Source organism: Mustela putorius, unplaced genomic scaffold, assembly GCF_011764305.1.
Source record: "Mustela putorius furo isolate JIRA1106 unplaced genomic scaffold, ASM1176430v1.1 tig00003845_pilon_pilon_pilon, whole genome shotgun sequence".
Taxonomy (NCBI): Eukaryota; Metazoa; Chordata; class Mammalia; order Carnivora; family Mustelidae; genus Mustela; species Mustela putorius.
In genome coordinates, this window is record NW_025421998.1 from 36,890,196 (window position 1) to 36,914,858 (window position 24,663).

The 24,663-nt window shown below is 36.9% G+C and overlaps 1 protein-coding gene, 1 long non-coding RNA gene and 1 pseudogene across 2 annotated transcripts in view; 1 reads left to right on the top strand and 2 right to left on the bottom strand.

Moving 5' to 3' along the window:
- LOC123387007 overlaps positions 1-24,190 on the top strand; it is a 38,893-nt gene extending 14,703 nt beyond the window's left edge. The window contains exons 4-7 of the long non-coding RNA XR_006601321.1: positions 12,305-12,348; positions 23,746-23,838; positions 23,955-24,077; positions 24,157-24,190. This is a non-coding gene — a long non-coding RNA (uncharacterized LOC123387007). The remainder of the gene's footprint in view (positions 1-12,304; positions 12,349-23,745; positions 23,839-23,954; positions 24,078-24,156) is intronic.
- LOC123387006 lies at positions 4,415-6,262 on the bottom strand (annotated as a pseudogene).
- On the bottom strand, positions 12,346-16,773 carry LOC106004694 (tissue factor pathway inhibitor 2). The gene is made up of 5 exons (XM_045062703.1): positions 16,471-16,773; positions 15,965-16,150; positions 14,820-14,999; positions 13,102-13,272; positions 12,346-12,692 (listed from the first exon to the last, which is right to left on the bottom strand). The coding sequence occupies exons 1-5, from the start codon at positions 16,748-16,750 to the stop codon at positions 12,667-12,669; spliced, it is 843 nt and encodes a 280-aa protein (XP_044918638.1). The 5' UTR covers positions 16,751-16,773; the 3' UTR covers positions 12,346-12,666.
- Positions 24,191-24,663: the final 473 nt, after the last annotated feature.

A 24,663-nucleotide genomic window follows, 5' to 3' on the forward strand; every position in this document is an offset into this window, starting at 1 on the left:
TTGGACAATTGAAATGTTTCTAGATTCGTACTATTATGAATAAATGTAAAATGACCACTTTTTACACAGCTTTTGATAGGCATATGCAATATTTCTGTTGCATGCATACTTAGAAGTATAATTGCTGGGTAATATGGGTACACACATGAGCAGCATTAGTAGATTCTGCCAAAGAATTGCCCAAAATGATTCTATCAGTTTACACTCCTTCCAGCAATATATGATAGCCAGAGTTCCAATACATCCTTGCCAACACTAGATATTCTTAGTTCTTTTAATTTTAGTCAGGCTTGTGGGTGTGTAGTAGTATTTTATTATGGCTTTCAAATGTATTCCTGATGGCTAATTCTGTTGATCGCCTTTTCATATGCTTACCTGCAATTTGTACATTCTTTTTTATACAGAGTCTGTTGATATTTCTGTCCCATTATTTTTTTATTGCTTTTTCCCTATTGATATGTTAGAATTTTTTTATAGCTTGCATATGTGTTGTTTGTGCGATATATGCACTAAAAATAACTTTTTCCAGTGTTCGGTTTACTTTTTATTTGTAAAATCTCTTTTGATGAATAGAACATCTTAATTTTTATAAAGTTCACCAATTCACCACTTATCTTTTATAGTGTGTTTTCATTCCTATATCCTTTAACTACCCCAAGGTCCTGATGGTATTCTCCTACATTTTTTCCTGAGAGCTTTATAGCTTACCATTCACATTTCAGTGTATGCCCTATTTCCAGTTGATTTTTGTTTACAGCATAAGATAGGGGTTCAGATTCATTTTTCCCCCCAATGGGTATCCAATTGATTCATCACTGTTTATTTAGGTCTTCTTTAATTTTTCTTAGCAATGGCTGTAGTTTTCAGTCGTGTTACATTTATTCCTAAGCATCTAATTTCTTGGAAACTCCTATATGTAACTCTATATCTCATTTTCTAATTCCTTATTCCTGGAATGTAGAAATACAATTTATTTTTAATATTGATCTTGTATCCAGTGACCTTGTTAACTTCACTTATAAATTCTAATCATTTGTAGGCTCCTTTATATTTTCTAGATACTCAAATATGTTACTGAAAATTATGATGGTTTTACTTTTTTCTATCCAGTCTTTATAGAATTTATGTTCTTCTCTTGAGTTTTTACAGTGTTTGGGAGTTCCAATAAAACTTGAATAGACTTGATGGCATTGGACCAATTTGTCTTATTCCACCCTCATAGGGAAAATGTTCAATATTTCGTTATTAGTTACCATGTTAACCATAGGTTTTTGTAGACATGCTTTGCAGATGAAAGAGGATCTCTTCTATTCCTATTTGTTGAGATTATTTTTTTTCATCATTGTCATTGAATTGACATTCAATTTTATCAAATGCCTTCTCTGCATCTCTTTAGATGATTGTATGATTTTCGTCACTTATTTTGTTAATGTGGTCAGTTACAATTATTGATTTTTCTTATGTTGAAAACTATCTTATGCCACTGAAATACACTTCACTTAGTCATGTATTATATATTGCTGGATTTGATTTGATAATATATGTTCAAGTTTTGTGCATCTATTCACAAGGAAGAAATTGGCTTGTAATTTTTCTTCTTTGCAATGCAATACCAATTATTACCTATTGAGAAACAAAAAATATGAAGTGTTCTATTTTAATTATTTGCTGGAAGTGATTTTGCTAATTGAGATTATTCCATGTTAAATCTCTGGAAAGCTGAGAATTGTGGCTTTAGTTTCTTTAATGGGTATAGGAATGATCAGAATTTCTATTTTTATGCCAGTTTTGGAAGCAAGGCCAGCTTCATGGGCATAGAGCCTATGAAGTCATATCCACTTATAAATGTCTTACACATAATTTAATGCTTTATTGTCACCATCTTTAAATTTTTTATTAATGTTTGAACAAAGAAACTCCTCATTTTGCCCTGGACTCCTCAAATGATAGAGTTATTCATGTTTTGTCATACGTGGTTTTAAAGGTATTTGCTTATTTTATCTAACTTATAAAATTTATTAGTATTAATTTGTTAATAAACATTAATTCTGTTTTCAGTATCTTTAGGATTTGTAATATCTGGGTTTTATTACTTATGATATTGATAATTTCTATCCTTTATCTTTCTTTACTATCTTGCTATTAACAAAATACTTCATTAATCTTTATTGAGAAAAAATTTTTCCTGTGTTTATTTTCTTTAAAATTATGTCTGCTTTTTGGGGTGCCTTGGTGGCTCAAACAGTTAAGTGTCTGTCTTTAGCTCAGGTTATGACCCCAGGGTCCTGGGATCTAGCCCCGCATCTGCTTTGGGCTCTGCTGCTTCTCCCTCTCCCTCTGCCATTCCCCCTGCTGGTACGTGCTTTCTCTCTCTCTCTCATTCTCTCATTCTTGCTCTTGTTCTCTTTCAAATAAATAAATAAATAAATAGAATATTTTTTTAAAAATTATGTCTGCCTTTTGAAATTTTAATTACTGTCATCTTTATTAACTTCCTTCTACTTTTAAAGGAATATTTAAATATGTTTAATTCATAGTTAATTTTCTAGTTTCTCGAGATAGTAGATTGGAACCTTGATTTTCAACCCTTGTTCTCAATATACTAATTTAGAGCTAAAAATTTCCCTTTGGCCACCATTTTAAATGCATCTCAGAATTTCTGATATGTCAGATTTTTTTCATTCAATTTAAAATATAATTCATTGTGATTTTTTTGACACATCTGTTATATAGTAGTGTGTGTTTAATTTCAAAACACTTAGAGACTTTCCAATAATCTTATGTTGATTTCTAGTTTCTCTTGTATTCAAAGAATATACTCCTTAGGATTCCAATTCCTTGGAATGTACCTATGTACATTACCTACTTAGATTAGCAAATGGTCCATTTGTTAAATATTTCAAATGCACTTGAAAATGTTTATTCTGATTAGGTTGGGTGTAGTGTTCATTAAGTTGTTTAAATTTCCTAGGTCTTGTATTTTTTCTTGTTCATTTACTAAAAAGTTTTAAAATATCAAATTACAAGATTTGTATTTCTCTTTTTAGTTATGCTTTTTCTTCAAAGTATTAAGCTTTTTAATAGATGTGTAAACATTTATAATTGTTATTTCCTCCTGTTGATTAAGTTAACCTTTTATTACTGTGAAATGTTCCTCATACACTTTGTTTACTCTTGTCAGTCTTCTTTCTCTTCTATTGATAAGCTACAACAGCTTTATTTTGATTTTTCATTGCATGTTACGTGTTTTCACCTTTTTCTGCTTTCAGATATTTGTAACTATATATAAAGTATGTCTCCTGTAAATAGTATTGCATTAGATTTTAAATTTTTATTTGATTTTTTTTGTTTGTTTGTTAATCTAATCTGGCCATTCTCCCTTTAACTGGAGTACTTAGTCATTTACTGTGACTGAGATGTTTGAGATTAAGTCAACCATCTTATCATGGTTTTCTAATTGTTTCATTTTTTGTTTCTTCATTTCTCTTTTCTGGCCTTCCTTTGGATTAATCATCGTTCCGTTTTTTATTCCTTCTTTCCTCTATTGGTTTTCTATATATATATATATATATATATATATATATATATATATACATATATTTGTTATTTCATTGATTACTCTTAATATCACCATATGAATTCTACATGGTGAGTTATAATACTTCCCAAAGCATACAAGAAACTAAAATAGTTTAATTCCATTAACCAAAACACCTTTGGTGCCATCAATTTCCTATATTTTAAATATAAGATTTTATATGCATAAGATATAATAGTTAATGGTTTTAAACAGAATGTTCATTTATAATTTTGTAGGTTTTTGTTTTGTTCTGTTATTTACTGGAAAAAACAAACTACAGGAAACTGAAAAAGGAGTAGAGTAAGAATTCCTTAAAATAAAAATAAAAAGAACATATACGATTGTATCTTTAAGAATTTTATGGAACATTATGAACCATCAGGTTAAGGAATCTCCATTCTCTAACAAAAACAAACTGAGAAAGGGCAGTATGAAAATATTCTAATGCAGTGCTGCCCAACACAACTTTCTGTGATGATGGAAATGTTCAATTAGGTCTGTGTTGTCTAATATAGAATCTACTAACCACATAAGTGGTTAACACTAGCTAATGTAGTTGAAGGACTGAACTTTTAATATAGTTTAAATATGCCATGGGTGGCCAGTGGTTACCAGTTGAACAGCACAGTTAATGCCTCATGGCTCAAAACCAATGGTTTTTCTGGGTGATTTCTCTAATCACGCTGAAGGGTGTAGAGGGTTGGGGGTGGAAAGAGAGGAAAGTTCTTAACAGATCTACTTAGTTACTTAGACAAGTTCTGAAACTCTCCACAGCTTTCAACTTTTTTTTTTTTAAGATTTTATTTATTTATTTGACAGAAAGAGACACAGCAAGAGAAAGAACACAAGCAAGGGGAGTGGGAGAGGGATAAGCAGGCTTCCTGCCACACAGTAGGGAGCCCGATGCAGGTCTCTATCCCAGGACCCTGGGCTCATGCCCTAAGCCAAAGGCAGGCATTTAATGACTAAGCCAACGAGGTGCCCCTCTCCACAGTTTTCAGAGGCAGGGGCTGGGAAAGGATAAGGGAGACCTGACTATGCCCTTGAACTCCTGGCTAATGACAGTGGGAGTAAAAGGCCTAGGATTTGGCTTCACTTATATAGGAAAAGGCCTGTGGTGCCACATGCAGAATCTGAGGCTTGGGCCATCTGTCCATGGAAATCATCACCGTGGGGCTGGTGGGGATGCTCATTTTTGGACAGGGTTTCCAGGGCTAAAAGAGGATTTAGAGGAGGAGGGAGGACCTGAGGGCCCTTTCTGGCCACCTGCAGGCTGGATAAGCCCTTTGTTTTTAGGGAGTAAGGTGTTTTTCTTGCTTTTGAATACTTTTCTGGGATCCAGCTTGTTCGCAAAGGAATTGGTCCCTTCTGCAAGGAGGTTTGGGTTGCAGGTGATAGTTTTTATACATGTTGAACCAATTTTTGGCCTGTGAACTAATGCCATAGCTGGGGGAAGGCATATTACCACTGCGGCAAGCCCAGGTGCATGATAATAAGGCGAGAGTAAGTGGTAAAGGTATTTGTGAGAAAATGCAGGATAATGCTCTATCCAGGAACCAGATCTCAGGGTCTCATGAATGTTAGTTTTCCTCTTTTGTAGATGAGGCAAACCTCCTCATTCATATTGCAAGGATCCTGCTCAAAAACCACACTGGGAGAATCAAAGTGAGTTTTTTCTCGCTGGTTCTCACCAGCTTCAGGTGCATCAACTTCCAGGTCTGCCAGAGTTGGTGCACTAGGGGGTTGAATACTCAGAAGACTGGTTGGGTTGAGTCAGGTTTGCGATGCAGTCACTTGCCATGCTGCCCAGTGGAATAGTGTGCTCATCTGGCTTCACATTCCATGTCATGTGCAGGCCACTGGTCATCAGATAAATATGCATCACATTCTCAGGTAGCACATGGTTATTGTTTTTGTTCCCCTGAGGAAATCCTATGACACTTGGCAGGTGGCTTTTCTATAGTAGTGACTTCTGTCACACCTGGGGAAGATTCTAGGCAGCGGGTCATCCCCAAGGTCACCTTCTGGTGCAGCTCACTGCAACCTGGCGGCAGCATACCATCCATGGGTCACGTTCCCACTCCAGGCTCATTTCTAGTTTTCCATGTTTACATCTTCAAGTGCTCTCATTCCATTTTGCAGTTATGTGCTTCCATCTGGGATCATTTTCCTTCAGAACTCCCAGAAATGTTTCTTGTAGTGGAGATCTGCTGGCAACAAGTTCTCTCAGCTGTGTTTAACTGTAAACATCTTTACTTCTCCTTCGATTTTGAGGGATTTTTTACTGGATATAAACTATCAGTTTGCAGGGTTTGTTTGTTTTCCTTTAGTGCTTTCAAATGTTAATCTTTCATTTTCTGACTTCCATAGTTCCTGTTGAAATGTCCGTCATTAGTCTTTTTGATGCTTATTTGGAAGTATTATGTCTGTTTTTCTAGGTATACAAAGATTGTCAGTCTGTTTTTAGCTTGCAGAAGATTGCCTATGATGTGCCCAGTTGTGTTTTGTTTGTTTAGCTTTCTGTTCTGTTTGGGATATATAGAGCTTTTTGAATGTATAGTCATATGTATTTTAATGAGTTTGGATAAATTCTTAGCCAATATTTCTTCTAATACTGCTTTTTATATTCAATATAATATTTATTATTGCACATAAAACCTTTCTTACCTCTTTGTTCAAATGTTACTGTGTTTTACTGAGGAAGTAGTATCTCCTGATCTACTGGACTTTGCCACAACTATCATACTCTGAGCTTTCCTGTAACAAGGTCACATAATCAATTTAAGAGTTGAGAAACTACTAAATTAATGCGGCTTTCTCACATTTCATGCAATAATGTAAGATCATAATCCAACAGGCAGAGGAAAAACCAAATAACATCACTTTTTCCACAAACTGGAAGAAAGTATCTGTAAATCATATAACTAACAAGGAATTCTTACTCAGGATGCCTAAAAAAAAATACGTAAGTTAACAATAAAAGACACAGAGCCAAATGGAAAAGTGAGAAAGGAGTATAAAGTGGCAATTTATATAAGAAGGAGAATAGCCAAGAAAACATTAAAAAAAAAATCTCAATCCCATTACTAATCAAGAAAGTAAAAATGAGAGCAGTAATGAAGTACAAATTCTCACTTATATGAATGGCAATAAAGACCTGAGTAATGCACAATGTTGTGAAAAACTTGAAATATAAATTCTTAGACATTGATGACTACAAATATTTGGAGAGCAATTTGGCAAAATATAGTAGCTCTAATGAATCCGTCTTTAGCAATTTCACTTTCACATACACATATATGTTCAATGAGCAATGTATATAAATATTATTATTTGTTATAACCAAAATTTGGGACTAAATTAAATATCCATCAACAGGGAAATGAACGCACTGTGCTATATTTATGTAATGGAATACCAGAAAATAAATGTGGCAGATCTTCATGAAACAAGATAGATTTATAGAGTATGTCCAAAACTTAAGAGTGAAAAGGCATGATGGCAATGGATACACACGGTTTGACACCATATAAGTAACTTTAAAACACATAGAATAATACTTCATATTTCTCTGGGTTATTATATTTATAATACAAGCATTAAAATATGCACAGAAAGTATACACTCCAACATCAGGAAAGCAGTTGCTTCTCATGAAAGTGAGGGGAAATAAGAAAGAGGTGCATTTTGAGTCTTGAGCTCTGTTAAAATAGAAAAAGCACCTGAAACAGACTTGGGAAACTCCTATCATGTTTTTTTAAAGTAGGTTGATTATATAGTTTTCTGTACTTTTCTGTATATTTGAAAACTTTCATGATTAAAATTAAATTGTATAATGTAAGCTCTATTTTTATGTTAAAAATTTTAAGCTAAGTTTAAAGGGAAGTATTAACATTTAGTGAAAGAAAACATAAAATTTTTAAAGGTTCAACCTTAGCAACAATCCTGGAAATATCAATTACAGTAATGATGAGATACCATTTTATTATGACAAAGAGGGATTTTTTTTTCTGTTCATTTAAAACCCAGTGTGTTGGGCATTTGCATATATTCTTAGATTCTTAGATGGTGATAAACTGATATAATTTTGTAATGTAATTGGTAAGTATATACTGAGACCATTAGCATGTTTATACCTCTTGACTAAGCTACTTCCACTTCAAAGAAACAGAAATGTGGTTGATAATCACCTAGTGCTGAAATTCTGGATCATTTTAATTTTTATCCTTTTATATACTTTTAATTTTTTATATAGTATACAATATGTATAATGACACATTTTAAAATCAAAATATAATCTACTAATTTTGCATGAAAAACTTGAACATCCTAACAATAAAACTCCTTGGAAAATAACTATATGCTGTATTAGTGCAACCAGGAAGCTGTACTAGATACAGCCAAGCCCACAGGGCAAATGATTAAACCTACTTGAGGTAGGTCCAGAAGATTCAGCTTGTCAAGAGGTTAGGAAGGAAAGATATTTTTTTCAAAGGAAAAGGAAAAAAAAACTTACAAGGGCATAAAATAGTGTTCCTCAAAGTATGACACATGTATACCTCCTCATCAGCTGGAGTCATTGTAATGTACATCTTTGCCAACTCAAACCAACTAAATCAAAACTCCTGGGCATGAGGCATAGTAACCTGCCATATGCCTGACTCCCTGGATTGTTCTCATGCACAAAATTTGTTCGCTACGATACAAAAAACAAAAACAAAACAACAACAACAACAACAACAAAAAACCCCAAAATAATATGACATACTTTGGAAATTGACCATAATTTAGTTCAACTGAATTGTAGCTTATAGGTGATGGTAGAATGGGGGAGATAAATCTGGAGAGGAATGTCATGGTCCACTTGTAAGAAGTCTTAAATGGCACACTAGGAGCTTGGACAGTTAACATGAAGATTCAGTGGGAACCACTGAAGAGTTTTAAAAGGAGTAACCTGATACTGTGGCATCAGTGTGGATGACTGGATAGGGAGCAAAGAGGCAGAAGGGCAACTTGGGACAATGTTTTAATTTTCCTGGAATAAGATAGCAGCATTACCATAGACTTGAATACATATACTTGGTGACAAATTGAATACAGAGTGAAGGGAGAAATGCTTTGGGATGATTCCAATTCCTTCATTTGCTTGCCTCCATTCTAGTCTTAAAACAGAATATCTAGACAAAGAATATCTTAAAACTATAAGCTGTACTTTTCTACCTTTGCTTGTTTTCTCACTTTTCTACCTTTGCTTGTTTTCTCACAAGACCTATATTTTACTAGGAATATGAAGCCTATAAAGATAAGCTTGTGCAGCCACTATAATAATACATGGGCAGACACTCTAGAGGACATTCTCTTACTGAATAATATCATTAAATAAATGTCTCCAAGATTGTTGGCAGAGAGCATGTATACTTGGAGATACTGTGATCCAAGCAATCTGAAAGGCTCCATTGCAGTTTCTGGGTTTCAACATGTGACAGTGTGTGTGCCTAGAGGAGGAATGAGTGGTGGTCCAGAGTAATTTTTTTTCTCAATAAAAGGCTATTTTATTAAAAGCCAGCCCATTTTTGTGTGTCTTTTTTTGTGTCCCACAATGAGACATTCCTTTTAATCAGTCTGTCTGGTGAAACCACAGCAGTGACTTGTCTTCAGACTGGCTGTGGCAAGAAGGAATTTCCCTTAGATGGCAGGATGACCTATGCCAGGTTTATATATTTCCTCATTAAAATAAAATGGCAGACATTTGGGGTATTAAAAAGTTGTTTTCTGAAGGCTCGAATTCCTACCCAACCTGAACAGAGAGCTACAGCTGTACGCTGAATGTAGGGTGAGCAATCCCCCTGAGGGCTTTGGCTGCAGGGAAGTTAAAGGCAGCAAATACCAAATCAAACTTCCCTATAAACCAAGAACCCCCAGAATTCTCAAAGGCTCCGAATCACTCACTGGACAGTCCCCGAGCACATAAGATCCTTCGGCTACGATCATTCTCAAAACCCACCAAAAGTAGTCCAAATGCAGGCCCTTACTCAACAAAAAAAACCTTTTAATGTTAATGCTGCTTTTTGGTTACATCCCATATAAAAGCTATAAAAGCATTCCTCCTCCCACTCCTTTTAAAAATGTCAGTAGTTTCTTGGAGAACCTAACGTATCTGTCCTATACAGTGTCCAACATTATGGATTTGGCTGATTGACCTTCCCTGGTTTCTTGTAAATTGTGCCTTCATCCCCAGTATCACCTCATGATCTGGCAATATGATAGTAAGATCTAAAGGTTTGGTTAACTTCATTGTTTTCCTTTTTCTTTCTTCAAGAGTCCTTCATGGGGAGTAGGTGTGTAATACTTACTGCATCATATCAAGAAGTAAATAATGTCTGGTGGCACATTTTTATTAATGTTAAAATTATCCATGGATTCAGAGACATAGCCTAATTCCTGCATCAACCTTTCATGTCTTGATTTCAGCATCCAAGGATGATCATTGCCCAGATGTACACTTTCATGAGAGCTCCCTTCTAACATTTCAGTGTGTGTGTGTGATTGAGATTCTCTGTGAATGGACTTTCATACACTATTTAGTTTCCTGGCAAAAATTTTAAGGATAAACAAAATAGAATAAATGCTTTATTCTTTCTTTTAATTTATCATTTTTCAAAGTAATGAGAGAGTTCCCTAACAACCTCCAAAAGTGACCAAGGAGGTGTGTAATTTGTGTAATTATTAACTCATTCTGTATTCATTTTAATATATTCATATATATTCCAGTCATTTTGTGTTTTTATGTTCATATCACCCTATTTTAGATCACTGAAAGGCCCTTAATGTTACTCTCCTCCTGTTTTTTGTGACATGATTCAAATAGCTTCCTTATTCTCTGGAATAAGATGGCCCAGGTTCATCTTATGTATTTCCTCTTCCAGACCTGGATTCAGTGATTTCTCCTAAGAACCCTGGTTCCCTGGTTCCTTCTACTGAGAAATCATATTTAGAGACCACCGTGTGAATGGGAGGTACACTTACTGCTACTGAATTGTCATTGCTTCAAGGATATTTCAGTGGGAGGGTGCAAAATACTTTTTTTTTTCCCAAAGAGAAAATAAATTTTGATTTCATGCTAATACTTATATTCCAATTTAAAATCGAAAGAGATTAATTTCTTAATTTCCATACTTTTTCACTTAACACTAAAAATCTTGACTTCTAAAGAAATGAATTCTTATATATTCATACAGAATATATAGTAAAATGTAGCATTCTGTGTTAAGTTCAAAATAAAAATATCAGTGTTAATAACAAGACTACTAAATGCAGGGATGCTTGGGTGGCTCAGTTGGTTAAGTGTCGGTCCTGGGATGGAGCCCCATATCGGGCTCCCTGCTCAGCGGGAAGCCTGCTTCTCCCTCTCCCACTCCCCCTGCTTGTGTTCCCTCTCTCACTGTGTCTCTCTCTGCCAAATAAATAAAATCTTTAAAAAAAAAAAGATTACTAAATGCATTTTCAGATTTCTTCAGAATTTACTTGACCCTTAGATTATATCCCTTAAAAGAGAGTCAAAATACTGGCTTTGAAAGTCACCAGAAATAATTACAGATTTCTGCAGTTAGGCCATTATTTGTTATTCATTTGGGTTGAGTTGTTTTGGTTTGTTTCCAGTTGTACAAGGAATGCTTTCTATTCTTTATATTTTGTTTTCTTATTATATAAAATGTTTACATGGTCTAATATCACAGCCATATAATGAGGTACATTCACATAAATGCCTGTCCCATCCTGTTTTCCCCTTCCTGCTAAAGGTAACTATTTTAATATTGTTATGTCCTCTGTAATGTGTGTATTTATTCATGTTGCTCTAGACCCTTTTTAAAAATGTATTCTGAGGATCAGATGATATCCATATATAGGTATTTTGTTTATTTTTACATTCATATCTTTAATCCCCTGGTTATGATTATCTGGTTTATTTCCTGTTATTGGTTTTTCTAAATAATACATCAATGAATGCCCTCAGGATTATACCATTTTGTATTTTTGTCACAATACCTTCGAGATAGATTTTTAAAAGAGGGATTGCTCAAGCAAAATGCAAATGCACTTATAAGTTTGCTAGATTGGGGGGTATACTTTTAAATATATGGACCTTACCATGAAAATGTAGGAATTTTTTAAAACATTTTTATTACAGTGGAAAGAAAAAACTGTTTAACTGGAATGATCATATTTATCAAGAATAATTCATTAGTAGAATTTAAATTATCAAATTCATGTATAGTCTGTGGTTAATTTAGGTAAATGCCTTGAATATTCAGTTCAAAGGCTCTAACAATTTTAGTGTTTTGTCTATTATGTCTTTGGAAGTAATGAAGATCTATTATGTATAAAGAAATACATAATGTGAGTGGGGATGGATGGGTGGAAAGGTAGATGAAAAGAGGTGAGAATTTTATCCTGGAAGAAAGCATTTCAGATTTTAATTAATTTACCAACTTTTTATTCAAAAGTTATCTTATTATCCTCTAAGTGACACAGTAGATATAAAAGTTAGTGATGTCTATATAATAGCACTTGTAATATTTTCTAAACTGTTGGTAAATCTGCAAGTTTGTTTCCTTCGACCTAAAATATAATCCAACTTTTAAATGCAGAATAAAATGTATTTGCTGGTCCTTTTTATGATCATATGTGTTAAGAGAACATGACTATATAGTCTTTTCTTTTCAGTTATGATCACTGCTGAAATCAGGAAGAACAACTCCAAGAAATGAGTGAGTCATTATTTGCTTTTATATCTTAGGCACAGCAGCAATTCAACTACATTAAAATATAGGTGAATGGTAAATTAAAAATAATCGATTCACATTTGAATAGCAGCTGGTTATGTGTAAAAATACATGAAAAAGTAACCTGTAGCAATAAAAACTGATGTATAAATCATTAATGATTCATTTCCCTGTATCACCATATTATTCTTCAGATATAACCACAGAGCCAGTAGCATCCAAGATGACATACAGGGGAAAAGGTTAAAATTACTTCTTCCAAGTTAGTTATCTTCCATGGGCAAAATAGTGTCGGGTATCTTCTCATTCTTTTCCTTCTTTCTTTCTAGCTAAAGTCAACAAAATAAAAATATCACATATCTCCAGTCCATAGACTCACTTTAAATCAACATTTCCAATATGCTTACACACTCACCTCAACTATTTTTAATGATTATAAAGTCAGTTTTACTCACTATCCACTCAAGTTAATAACTTTCTACCTTTAAAATGCAAGGATACAGCTACTACCTGTTGAAGCTAGCCACTACAAGTATTTAACAAAACTGACTGGTACTAAAGTGCCATTTACATAGAAATGGTCTAGAAATGGCAATTAGGACAACGGATACATAAGAGATTTCCTCAAATCTCTTCCAGAGAAATGGCTATTAGGACAACAGATACATAAAAATATAATTTTCCTTATGAATTATTTATAAAGTTAATTTAAAAATTGAATAAGAAAAAATCTACTACCTTTTAGGCAAACACGTGTGCAGTCCTCTATGTTATCAAAATTATTGTCATTCCCTCCACAGCCAGTATAGGTGAAGGCCTCACAGGCTTTGTGTCTTCGATTAAAATAATAGCGAGTTACATTACCAGAGCATTCGCCCCCATCTTTTGGACTGTAGCAAAATGATGGACCTTGATGAAAGGGAAAACAAAATTAGAAATGTAATAATACCAAAATTAATTACTGAAACTTCATTCTGAATTCAGAATATCATACCAAACCATTTAAAAAGTGTGTCTCAATTTTCAAGAAAGCTTGCATGCTCTAGTTTGTTAATTCTAAAATTTTTATAAACTGGAGAGAATTTCTTCTGAAGTTATGTCCTTGTATCATTTGAATGTGTTAAGAAATTAAACCCAAAAAGCAGATACGGGCAAGTAGAAATTGGTTGTGTTTCAAGGGTTGATGTATGACATGCTTTAGTAAACTTCCTTGTGTTGGTAGATTTATTTTAAACGTTTTCATCAGTTCTCCTTCCATCATTAATTAAGTATACATTTATGTAATTCCCAAGTAGTCATTGGAACATTTTTCTTTATATAAAACATTTAAGGAAACACAAGCAACAAAACCATCTTCTCATTAACTCGAGATTCTGCGTACAGGACAATTATAGAGCTTCCTCAAATCTCTTCCAGAGCAAGTTTTCCTTGTTTGTTAAATTTATGTGTCTTTCTGTATGTGTGTCTCTGCTATGCCTAGGGAGAATGCCTGTATTGCCTCTCTCTACAGAAATATTGCCCAAGTAACCTGTTATTTCAGGGACTGAGGAGGTGGGGGGGGGATGTAGGTAAGAAATAGGAGCAGAAAAAAGAAGGATGGAGAGGTCTTTGTCCTACACTTTGCAATTACTAAAGGTTACAGAAATCTAACCAAAAACTTTAGACAGAAATTTTCAAGATTCACCATCTGAGGTCTGGATATGTTCTACTACATCCTATACACAAGTGATTCCATATAAACCTGAATTCATGGCATTCAGAATACTGTGATTTCTTTTTTAAGATTTCTCCTTTTTTTTTTTTTTAAGATTTTATTTGTTTATTTGAGAGAGAGGCATTGAAAGAGAGTATGAGAGGGAAGAAGGTCAGAGGGAGAAGCAGACTCCTTGGGGAGCTGGGAGCCCGATGCAGGATTCTGGGATCAAAACCTGAGCCAAACTGAGCCACCCAGGTTCCCTAACGGTATTATTTATTTTGAGAGAGAGAGCAAGAGAGAGTGAAGAGGGCAGAGGGAAAGGGAGAGAGAAAACTTAATCTCCATGCTTGGGGCTTGATCCCAGGAGCCTGAGATCATGACCTGACCCTAAATCAAGAGTTGAATGCTTAACAGACTGAGCCACCCAGGCGCCCCCAGAATACTGTAATTTTTATATGTAAACTGAGAAGATGAGAAATAATCCTAAAGAAACAATCCCGAACAGGAAGCAAAAACTTAAATCATGCACAGCTTTGTGACTTTCTAGCCCTGAGAACTTGGCAAGTCATTAACTTCTGGTAGCCTGTATTCTCGTATGTAAATGGGGTAATAATAATAATACTATATATATATATATATATAGTAGGTTTGATACTACTATATCATCAGAACACAAGGCATGTAATTACACATCAAAGTATTACTTTTCTTCCTCCTAAAATCTTAAATGAAACAGAAACCCCATAAAAATAGTATTTACTTTTCTTTGGTGCACAGTAGGCCATACAAGTATCCTTGTCCGGGAAACTGTTCTTATTGTTGGGACACTCGCCAGATATGAATTTTTCACATGTCATGGAACTTAGGTTGAAGAAGTACTTTCCTGTGCGTACTCCACACTGCCCCTTACTGACTTCCAACCTGCAACTATGAGGAACTTCTAGGAAAAGGAGGGCATAAAAAATGCTAGTCAAAAATTAGCTTTAGTAATACTTAGTATTACTTACTTTCAGTATTACTAATTACTAAGTTACTGAAGTAATTAGTAAGTAATACTTCCTTAGCATTACTTCAGAACTTTACTGCATTTTCAGAAACAACTGGGGAGAAAACGGTATCACATTTAGTACCGGGATAGTAAATCCCCAGAAGACTTTTCTTTCATCCAGTTATTTAGCTCTTTTTTTTTTTTTTTTTTAAGTAGCAGCCCCAGACCCGAGTCAGCCAAATACAGTGGAAAGTCTTTCTGTTCTCTCAGGCTGTTCTGATTTTTCTACATAGGAACTTAATCAGACTCATTCATAGGAATACATACACATTTTTCTTTGGCTTAGTTCCTTGAATGGCGAAGTCCCATGTTTTGTTACTGGCCTTACCAGATATAATAAATATGATTAAAATGAAATAGAAACCATGATCATGGATCTCTACTATATCCCTGTACTAACCCAAAACAAGTTTGGGTGTCAGGGGACAAAAGGAAAAGTTACAGTTAGCTAAATCACACCTTAACAATAAAATCTGCTGAAAAGTTTGTCAGATTGATGGATAACCGACAGGAGGAAACAGGGCTCTCCAGGAGGCATAAAAAAAAAAAAAACACATGGGTTTAGAACTAAGGATAAAGAAAAGTACTTATGTGGTACCCAATACATCACACCCCTGCATTATTATGCCCTAGGATGAACTCTTGCTCTGAGCCTGCACAGACCCTGAATTATGATAAATGCCACTTAGGAGAGAAATTTGTTAGCCAGTGTAAACTTGGGATTACTTTCTGGAAATAATAAGCGAGCCTTACTTAATGTTTGAGAAAATAAAGGCTAAAACTTACTGTAGAAAATGGGATCTGGGAAATTAAGTTACTAGCAGCCAGGAGATCTGAGCTTGAGCAAGGCCACTTACTGTCTATCCTCCAGCAAGCTTCATTGCAGTCCTCCAAAGTTCTGAAATTGTTGGCATTGCCCTCGCAGCCTCCATAGAAGAACTGGCGGCAGGTCTGTGTCAACCTGTCATAGTAGTAACGGCGAAACAGGGCTCGGCAGATCCCCTCGTCAGGGGGCAGGAGGCAGATGTCGGCATTGTTTCCTTCTGGAGGAGCAGAAGGAGAGCCTGAGAGAGGGAAGGAGGCCTGCCACGTCTCCGGGAAGGTAGAGGCTTCCCGAGGACTTCTGTCCCTCTGCTTCCCCGCACAAGGGGAGTTGCAGAGAGAAAAGTACAAACTTCTGCAGGAGTATATCTTCCCGCGGCTCCCAGACGTCCTGTGCGACAGGGGTCTGGGGAGAGCGGGCAGAGAGAGCAGGGCAGAGAGAGCGGGTGCAGTCCGGAACCCCACAGTTGCAGCACCACCCCTGCTTACCCCAGGGCAAAAGCCCAGCGCAAAGAGGAGGGGTCCCTGGAACGGGCAGTACCTGGAGAGCTCTGAGCATTGACTCCCCGCCCGCTCATCAACAGGACCAACCACACAAGTGTAACCCCTAAGTCGGTGATAAAGTCCATGCTGTCCCGTTTGAGTGGCCCTCGGGGCGAGGCGTTTCTTGAATGTGCAGGCGGGAAGAGGGTGCACAAGGTCCAGTCTCCAGGCAGCCTGGGTGCCGATGCGGTGGGTGCCTGCTTTATGTAGGGTGATTGTCCTTCGGACCCCAGACAGGGGCGGAGCATGCCTGCGTGAAGCCCGGGAGGCTGATTCATGCCCCACAGGCTGTGACCTATCACAGCCCTGTGAAGGAAAGTGCGGGGACTGGGGGATGGGCGGGGCGATTCCCCACCAGGTAGAACCTGCCTCCCAAACTTTCTTCTAGCTTGAGGGAGTGACTAGACGTGACATTATGTGAGTGATAGGAAGTCCACAAGCTAGAGGAAAATGACCTAGGGGTGATTGCACAAGGTTCCAACTTGCAGCATCACAGGGAAGCCTGAATCTCCATGATGAAAGCACAGTGTCCAAGTATTTGAAGGCAGAGAGCAAGTGTGAAATTCAGCTGAGGAGAGCCTAATTCCTTGCAACGAATTATTAGATTAGATTCGATTAGAAAGATTAGAAAGTCAATTATGTGTATTTATTTACATTTATGCATACGTACTTCTTTCAGTCAAGATTTAATTTACATTTAATAAAAGGCTCATGATAGATCTTAAGTGTACAGCACTATTCCAGACAAGAATTAGAACTCTTGCAGCACCCCAGAACATTCTCTCATACCCTCTCCCAGTCAGTCCTTCTGATCCCAGGCAGGGGCAACCACCTACCACCAGAGTCTTGCCTGTTCTTGAAAAATGGAATCATAAAGTGTGTGTTGTTTGTACTTCTTTTGCTCCACTACTGTTTTCAAGACGCACCATGTTATTGAATAGTTCATTTCTTTTAAATGCTGAGTCCAACGTATGAATACTACAAATGTCCTGTTACTGGTCATTGCGTTGTTTCTAGTTGGAGACTGTTATGAATAAAGCTGCTTAGTCCGTACATACTTGTTTAAGCTTTAATTACTTGTGGGTAAAATATATATAAATGTTAAAAAAACTGCCACTTCTCCAAAATGATTGTATCATTTTATATCCTCCCCACCCCTCATCAGCCCTGTGTTAGTATTGTGGCTGTGTTTTTTGAGCTGGAACTTGAAACTCCATAGGAAGGTGGCTGTAGGGGATCCCTTCCTGCCCATTCCTAATCGTCAGTGCATGAACGTTCATTGCTCCTCTGACATATTAGCCTGGGTCTGATTTTTTCTTCATACAAAACAAACTATTTATGCTTGGATTTCACATGAAATACTGAAGATACTTTTGGTGAACATTTTAATGGATTCTCTTGATGAATGTGTCTTCCTCCCCCTTTTCCTCTTGTTGTATTTAATATTCTCCAGAGAACAATTATTCCTGGCTTCTCCTGAGGACCTGGAAGGAGTTTTCAGGAGTTCCCCGTCAAAGTTTCTGAGAAACCCTATGCTCACAGAGAGTTAATAGTCCGGGACATTTTGCACACTAGATCCCTTGTGCCAGTTTTCAGTTATTCTGATGTCATGCCGTAGAATCCTATTCCTAAGAAAACTAGCCTGTCCCGGAAATATTCAGTGTTCACTGATGCTGTCAGGTTACCAGATATCTATGATTAACAGTCCAAGATGTGAGGACAAATGTTTAACAACCAGCTCTCAGGAGGGGAACTTAGAAGTGTTTGCTGATTTGTATAGTCTACTGATTTCCATGGTTTGTCAGTACTCCCGATACGGCCAATTTCAAACAACCAGAACTGGAAATAGATAGGTACAATCAGTTCACTGGAGCTGGCATGCACTGGCTTTAGCATGTGAGCCACTGCAACAGCCAGCTGTTTTGGAAAGACACATTCATAGGAGAATCAGATGAGCCCTTCCCAAACGTTAAGAGAGAAGGAAAGTTTTACCAAACAGCCAGTATCACTTTCAGGAGAAAAGTTAATTCAGCTTCAAATTTTCATTCTTCTGAATATGATTTTCATTCTTCTGAATATGACTAAATATATCTCCCATGTGGACTAAAATAAATTCAAGGACTGATTCAAACTTGCCATTCAGCATTGACTATTGTCATTTTTGTTCTTTGTTCTCATGTGCTGGTACTTTTTAATCATCTTTAAGCTTCATATAAAAAGAAGAATCTTATATTAGAGGAGGTGATTTTGGAAAATTGCAGGATGCAATGGGAAAATGAATTTTATCCCTTGCTCCTTTGGACAGTCACATAAACTCTCTAAGCCTTGGTTTCCTTATCTGTAAAATGGATAATGAGTGTATTTTTTACATGCGTGTTGTGAGGATTAAAGGACAAGGGCCTCAGCACTCAAAAAGATAGGCTTCAGTGCCTTATACACAGGCACAGGATCCAGACAGATTGTCCATGTTTTGAGTCCAATTGAGAGTCTTGGCCCAAAACATTAAGATGGAACTACAGCCAGGAAAGAGCAACATGAACTGGCCTCGTAGGATGAAAGCCTGTGACATTGCTCTCATCAGCTCTCCTCTTTGGCTGAGCTCTGTGGTGCCATCTCTGCCTAGGAAGGTGTCACACAATCATATATAACTTTGGGATGGTTTCTTCTGGGGGAAATGAGCTTAGGGTTCTTTGAATCAGAGCAGAGGCCTTAGTCCTAGTAAGGACACAGGATGCTGCATTCCCATGGAGGGGAAGGAGAATGGGGAAAGGGCCAAAATCAGGCCGTTCACCCCCCAGGTGTAGAGTCTATGGACACAGGGAAAATTCATGTTCAGAGGCACTCAAGAAATGTTAATTACCTTCCTTTATTCTATGCCAAATCAGGTGCATCTTTCACATCCCTGTGACCACTGAGCAGAGACAGGGAAGAAGAATTCAATAAATGGGGCCAGTTAGAAGTTTGAGATGATCAGGCCAAGTTATCAGGAAGGAAATTATGCCTCTTAATTGCAAACCACTTGAGTATCTTTATATCCATGAAAAACATATCTTCCAATGTAAGGGGAATCTAAGTTTTCTGGGATTATTTTAAATTACTGAATTCATCTTTAGCATCATGTGGAAGGAGCCATGTGATCTCAGCAACCAGCCTCCATAAGGATGTCACAGTACTTCCATATCCTTAAACCAGTATCTAGGCCAAAAGTTTACCACATAGCAAAGGAAAAGAAGTCCTTTACCCAAAGTCAACAGGAAGTGGAAGGCTGGAGGGAACCACAAAGAACAGTCACCCAGATTGATTTGTCATTGTTACACCAAGTATTAACTTTAGTGGCTGTGGCTAAAAATAGAGTTTCAAAATAGTTCGGAGTTCTGTGAAATAAGGCATGGAGTTCTTATAATCTGAATGTTGAAGGAACTATAAATATTCTCCATTCCACTATTTTCATTTTACAGAATTCTGTATTGAGATCTTGCCATGTTTCCTTACCTTCGTTGTTGACAGAGCTGAAGACTAGTTCTTGGTATTCAGCCCTGTATTCTTCCTTACATCCCCGTACCTGGACTCCTTTTACTGCACGGAGACCTCAGAGTGGAACGTTAAATATCAGAATGAAAACACACGGAAGCTTCAGGAACTCCTGTGCGTGTGTCAGATCCTTGCTTCTAGATCCTTCTCACCATCTCCCACATGCCCTCCCCCAAAATGGAGACTAAGTTGATTTGGAACACATTAGTTCCTAGAAGTCCCAAGTCTCAAGTAAGATGTTCTATCTTCTGAGAGCCACAAAGGCTTGGACGGTGATTATGAGTTTAACAAGAGGATTAAGACAGATGGTCTTCCTCCCTGTCAGACACCTCAGAGAGAAGTGGCATGTCTAGCTCATAAATGAATGAGGTGAATTAACTGAACCGGTGATTTGGGGATATATATTATATATCATAGTCACTTAAGGAGTTACATTGATTAACTCCTCAATAAGCAAAATTCTTGCTGCCTGTTAGCTGAAGTCCTGTCAAAATAAAATCTGAAGTGAGTCCATCTGGCACGAACAAGAATTTTACACGTTTGATAAGAAAGGCAGTTCATCTCTTCTGAGAGATTAGGGATCACGAGGATTTTGTTCAAGTTTAGGCAACTCTTTCACCTGCAAGGTGTTTTTCTAGCGAGTTGGGTCACGTAGGAAATGTTTACTCTAGTGCGCCCTCTGTCGTATAGAGAGTGCATCTGTGAGCAGTGTATAATAAGGTGGAACAGGTTAAGAGGATGAGACATTCCCTGTGCCTAATTTTATTATTCTTGTTCTCCTTAGGGGAACGAGATAATAGGGTATTTAATGTGTCTCTTACCGTGATCATTTCTTCATCCATATATTTTAAAAATAAGCAGAATTACTATTTAATACGTGCCAAACCTTCTGCTAGGCGTTTTGGAATTCAAAGACAAATACATATAGGGATCTCCTAGTATAATAGAGTAGAAGAGTAGACATCACAACCCAACTGCAATATCGCATTTTCAGTACAATATTAAAGATATGTACTAGGTTTTATGGGATTATAGAGGAGGAAATAAAATTTTGGTAAGAGCTCAGTTCAAAACAAAAGCCAATCCACACAAACATATCTAACATTGTAACTTTTATGCCTGCGGGACAGAGACTCATTCCTTAAACAGCTGCTTGCTTAGGTCAGTTGTTTTTTTTTTTTTTTTTAGGTGTTGTGATTCTAGCAAAGCATTGCCTTCTGTAGAAAGGCAGAATCTCAAAAAACCCCTTTCTCTTCTACCTAGATGTATGTTCATCCAGCTATCATGCCTACTTAAGAGGCAAACCATCTTTTCGCTTACTCACACTGCTGCATACTTAACTATGTAGGGCACCCAAAATGTTGGGACAAAGTTTGGACTATTTTATCCAAGACTTTCCTAGCACAGTATGGCTTCACCACCACCTGCCCAGAATTCTAGCCTGGGCTACTAATCCACCAGAGAGTGGCATGTCAAGAAGGGAGGAGAGACATAGAAAATTGCCCCTAACTCCTGTATATCATGTGGGAATAGCAAGCACTATAATAATGAATATGATGTTTATTGAGAGTTTACATCTCCCACAATCACCACTGAGGGTGATACTTTATGCTTCCCACTCTGCAAATGAGCACCGAAACTTAAGGTGAATATATGATGGCGCCATGTCTATACAGTTAGTTCAGGCCATTGGAATCCTGATCCACTGGTCTCATTCCCTGTACAAATGTATTTCTCTTACATATTAGTGGGGCCCGAAGTCGGGTTTATTATATATAACATGTGCTCATGACCTCAGTTCAGTACCTGGACAGCTAGATTACAGACTTCCTTTTCACTCAAACATGAAGTTTGTAATTGAGAACAAACAGATCACTGCAATTTAAATACATTGCTATAATGCTCTAAGAGAAACACCTGCCAAAGTTAATAATCAGATTAGAGGATTAAGAGAGTTAATCACTAAATCCTTATTTTCAGGGTTATATATAGCAGAAAGTAATGGAGCTTGACCTTTCAAGTATAAAGACACTCTTTCTTACAAAAATATTGTCCTTTCTTTATACCTTAGCCCAAATCTCATGTTAGTTATACAATACTTACTAACGTGTCTGTCATAAACCGTGCATATGCTCGTTTATTCTAGTTTTATATAGAAAAGCGTTCATCTCTTAAGTCAAACAGGAGGGGCGTCCAACCTACCATTTGGGGGCAGGGGGAGGCCATAGTTGCAGTTTGAAAGGGCAATGTATCTCCTAAGACTCTTACTATTTCTTTGGGGGTTCGGTGTATCTCTCTTGGCTACTAGCCAAGGAAGAAAACTGAGTCAAACTAAAAGGTGTTATTGGAAGAGAGTTGACTACACTAGCATGGACTAGGTCTACTGAATGAGCCAGAGAAGTGTGAACTTCCTTTTGGTCAGCAGGATGTCTGGCACTCTCTTTCCTTCCCTTACAGTAGAAGGCATGCCCTGGTCGAACCAGACACCTACACTGTAGCTACTGCCCTAGGTCCTTTCACCTCTTGCCTTCTAGAGGACTTGACTCCTCTCACTCCTCTGTAACATCCGTTCTTTCAATAGTTTCCATTTCTATCTCTGATTTTTTTTCCCATCCCAAACTTAAAGTTCATATTTGACTTTCCACCCCTTTCTTGTTAGAGCCTTATTTCATTGCTCCCTTTCCCAGCAGAAATCTTATCTTCACTATCTGCCTCCACTTCCTCATCTCCCCCCACCCCATTGCACTCTGATTCAACTTCCACATTGGGAAGAGGAAGAACAGGAAGTGCTCCCATCAAGGGCACCTCATCCTATTGCCACATCTTACTGGACCTCTCAATTCATACAACATCCAAAGCTGTTGCCACTGAGGTCACCAGGGACCATGTTTTTCCATTTCAGCAGTATTTAACCATTTCAGATTCTTCCTCACTCTTGAAATGCTTCTCTTTTAGTTTTTAGTTTTTCCACATTCTTCTGGTTTCCCCTACTTAGTTGACTATTCCTTCTCAATCTGTCCTTCTCCTCTACCTGCCCATTAAAAGTGGAATGACTCAAAGTTCAGCCTTGAGAACTCCTTTCTAACTGAACTTTCTTCTTATGTGATTTTAAGTGTACACACAGACACACACACACACACACACACACACACATTTCTGTATAGTCTTTACCTCAGCTCTGAATTCCAAATGCTTACATCTTCTAAATATCTCTACCTGGATATCTAATAGACATTTCAAATATTATATGTCTTTTTTTTTAAAAGATTTTATTTATTTATTTGATAGACAGAGATCACAAGTAGGGAGAGAGGCAAGCAGAAAGACAGGAGGAAGCAGGCTCCCTGCTGAGCAGATTGCTGGATGTAGGGCTCAATCCCAGGACACCGGGATCATGAAGCTTGGGGCTAACAGGTGCTCCTGAATCCTCATGTCCTGTGGACTTGTAGTTATTGGAGAATAATAGTCACAGGACAGAGGCAGACTTACTGTGTTTTCACTTACTCAGCATTTTGCATATTGGGTTTCATTGAGAGTTAAAAGCTGTTCTGAAGGGAGAAGAAAGCCAGGCTGCAATCAGGAAGCATATCTGTATAAGCATTTATAGTAATTTTCCATAAGACCTTAGTAAAAAGGGATTTGGATTTCCTTGGCTCCAATATCTTATTGTCATTTCTTTTCTCATTCAAAATAAGTATGCTCATACCTAATTTTGAATTTCTAAATTGTTTTTTACCCGAAGATGGTCTCAAAAACTCCAGAAGCTTCAGATGTCACATGGAAAATACCAATTAGGAAGCCCTGGAGAAGACTGGAACTGAAGCAAAGAGCTAGTGTATGTATTTTGCTGGCTTCACATTTATAACCAATGGGGTAGTTAATTACTACCCGCTCCCCCATCTCCTATTATTTCACTTGTATGAAGGTTGATTCTCTGATTCTCTGTTATAGGTGCACTGCTCTATCTTCGTTATGAGTCATATCCCTTAACATTATTTTCGTCATTCTTTGTCTATTTAAACCTCGTTTTTAATCCATGTGATTTAAAACAAGTTATCTTCACTGATTTGACAGGTATGTTTGAGTCCTTTTATAGTATGTTACATTGTTTAGTCTGGTTTTCTTTAAATTAATTGACTTTATTTTTCAAAAGTTACAGGTTTATAGACCTATTGAGCAGACATTAGGTGAGTTCCTATATATATCCTCTCTTCTCCTGCACGTAATTTCCCCTATTATTAACATTTTCCATTAGTGTGGTGTATGTGGTACAATTAATTAACTAAATTGGTTATTATTATTAACTAAATTCTGAAGTTTGCACTAGGGCGGCTTACTCTTCATGTTGTCTATTCAAAGGGTTTCGACAAATATATGTTATGTATCCACCAATGGATTACCATATAAAATAGTTTCAATGCCCTAAAAATCGACTGTGCTCTATGCATTTATTCCTCTCTCTCACCCCTCAAAATCTTGACGGCCACCAATGCTTTTGCTGTCTCTATAGTTTTGTCTTTTGCAGAATGTCACATAGTTAGAATCACACAGGATGTAGCCTTTTCAGAATGGCTGCTTTCACTTGGCAATAAGCATTTAATGAGGAACATCAAATATCCTCCATATCTCTTAGTGGTTTGATAGCTCATTTCTTTTTATT

Coding starts and splice junctions, on each gene's coding strand:
- LOC106004694 (XM_045062703.1), bottom strand. CDS start 16,750: ATGAATCAGCCTCCCGGGCTTCACGCAGGCATGCTCCGCCCCTGTCTG. Junction 15,000..15,964: donor AGCTTGCTGGAGGATAGACA/GTAAGTGGCCTT, acceptor TCCTTTTCCTAG/AAGTTCCTCATAGTTGCAGG. Junction 12,693..13,101: donor CACACGTGTTTGCCTAAAAG/GTAGTAGATTTT, acceptor TGTTGACTTTAG/CTAGAAAGAAAGAAGGAAAA.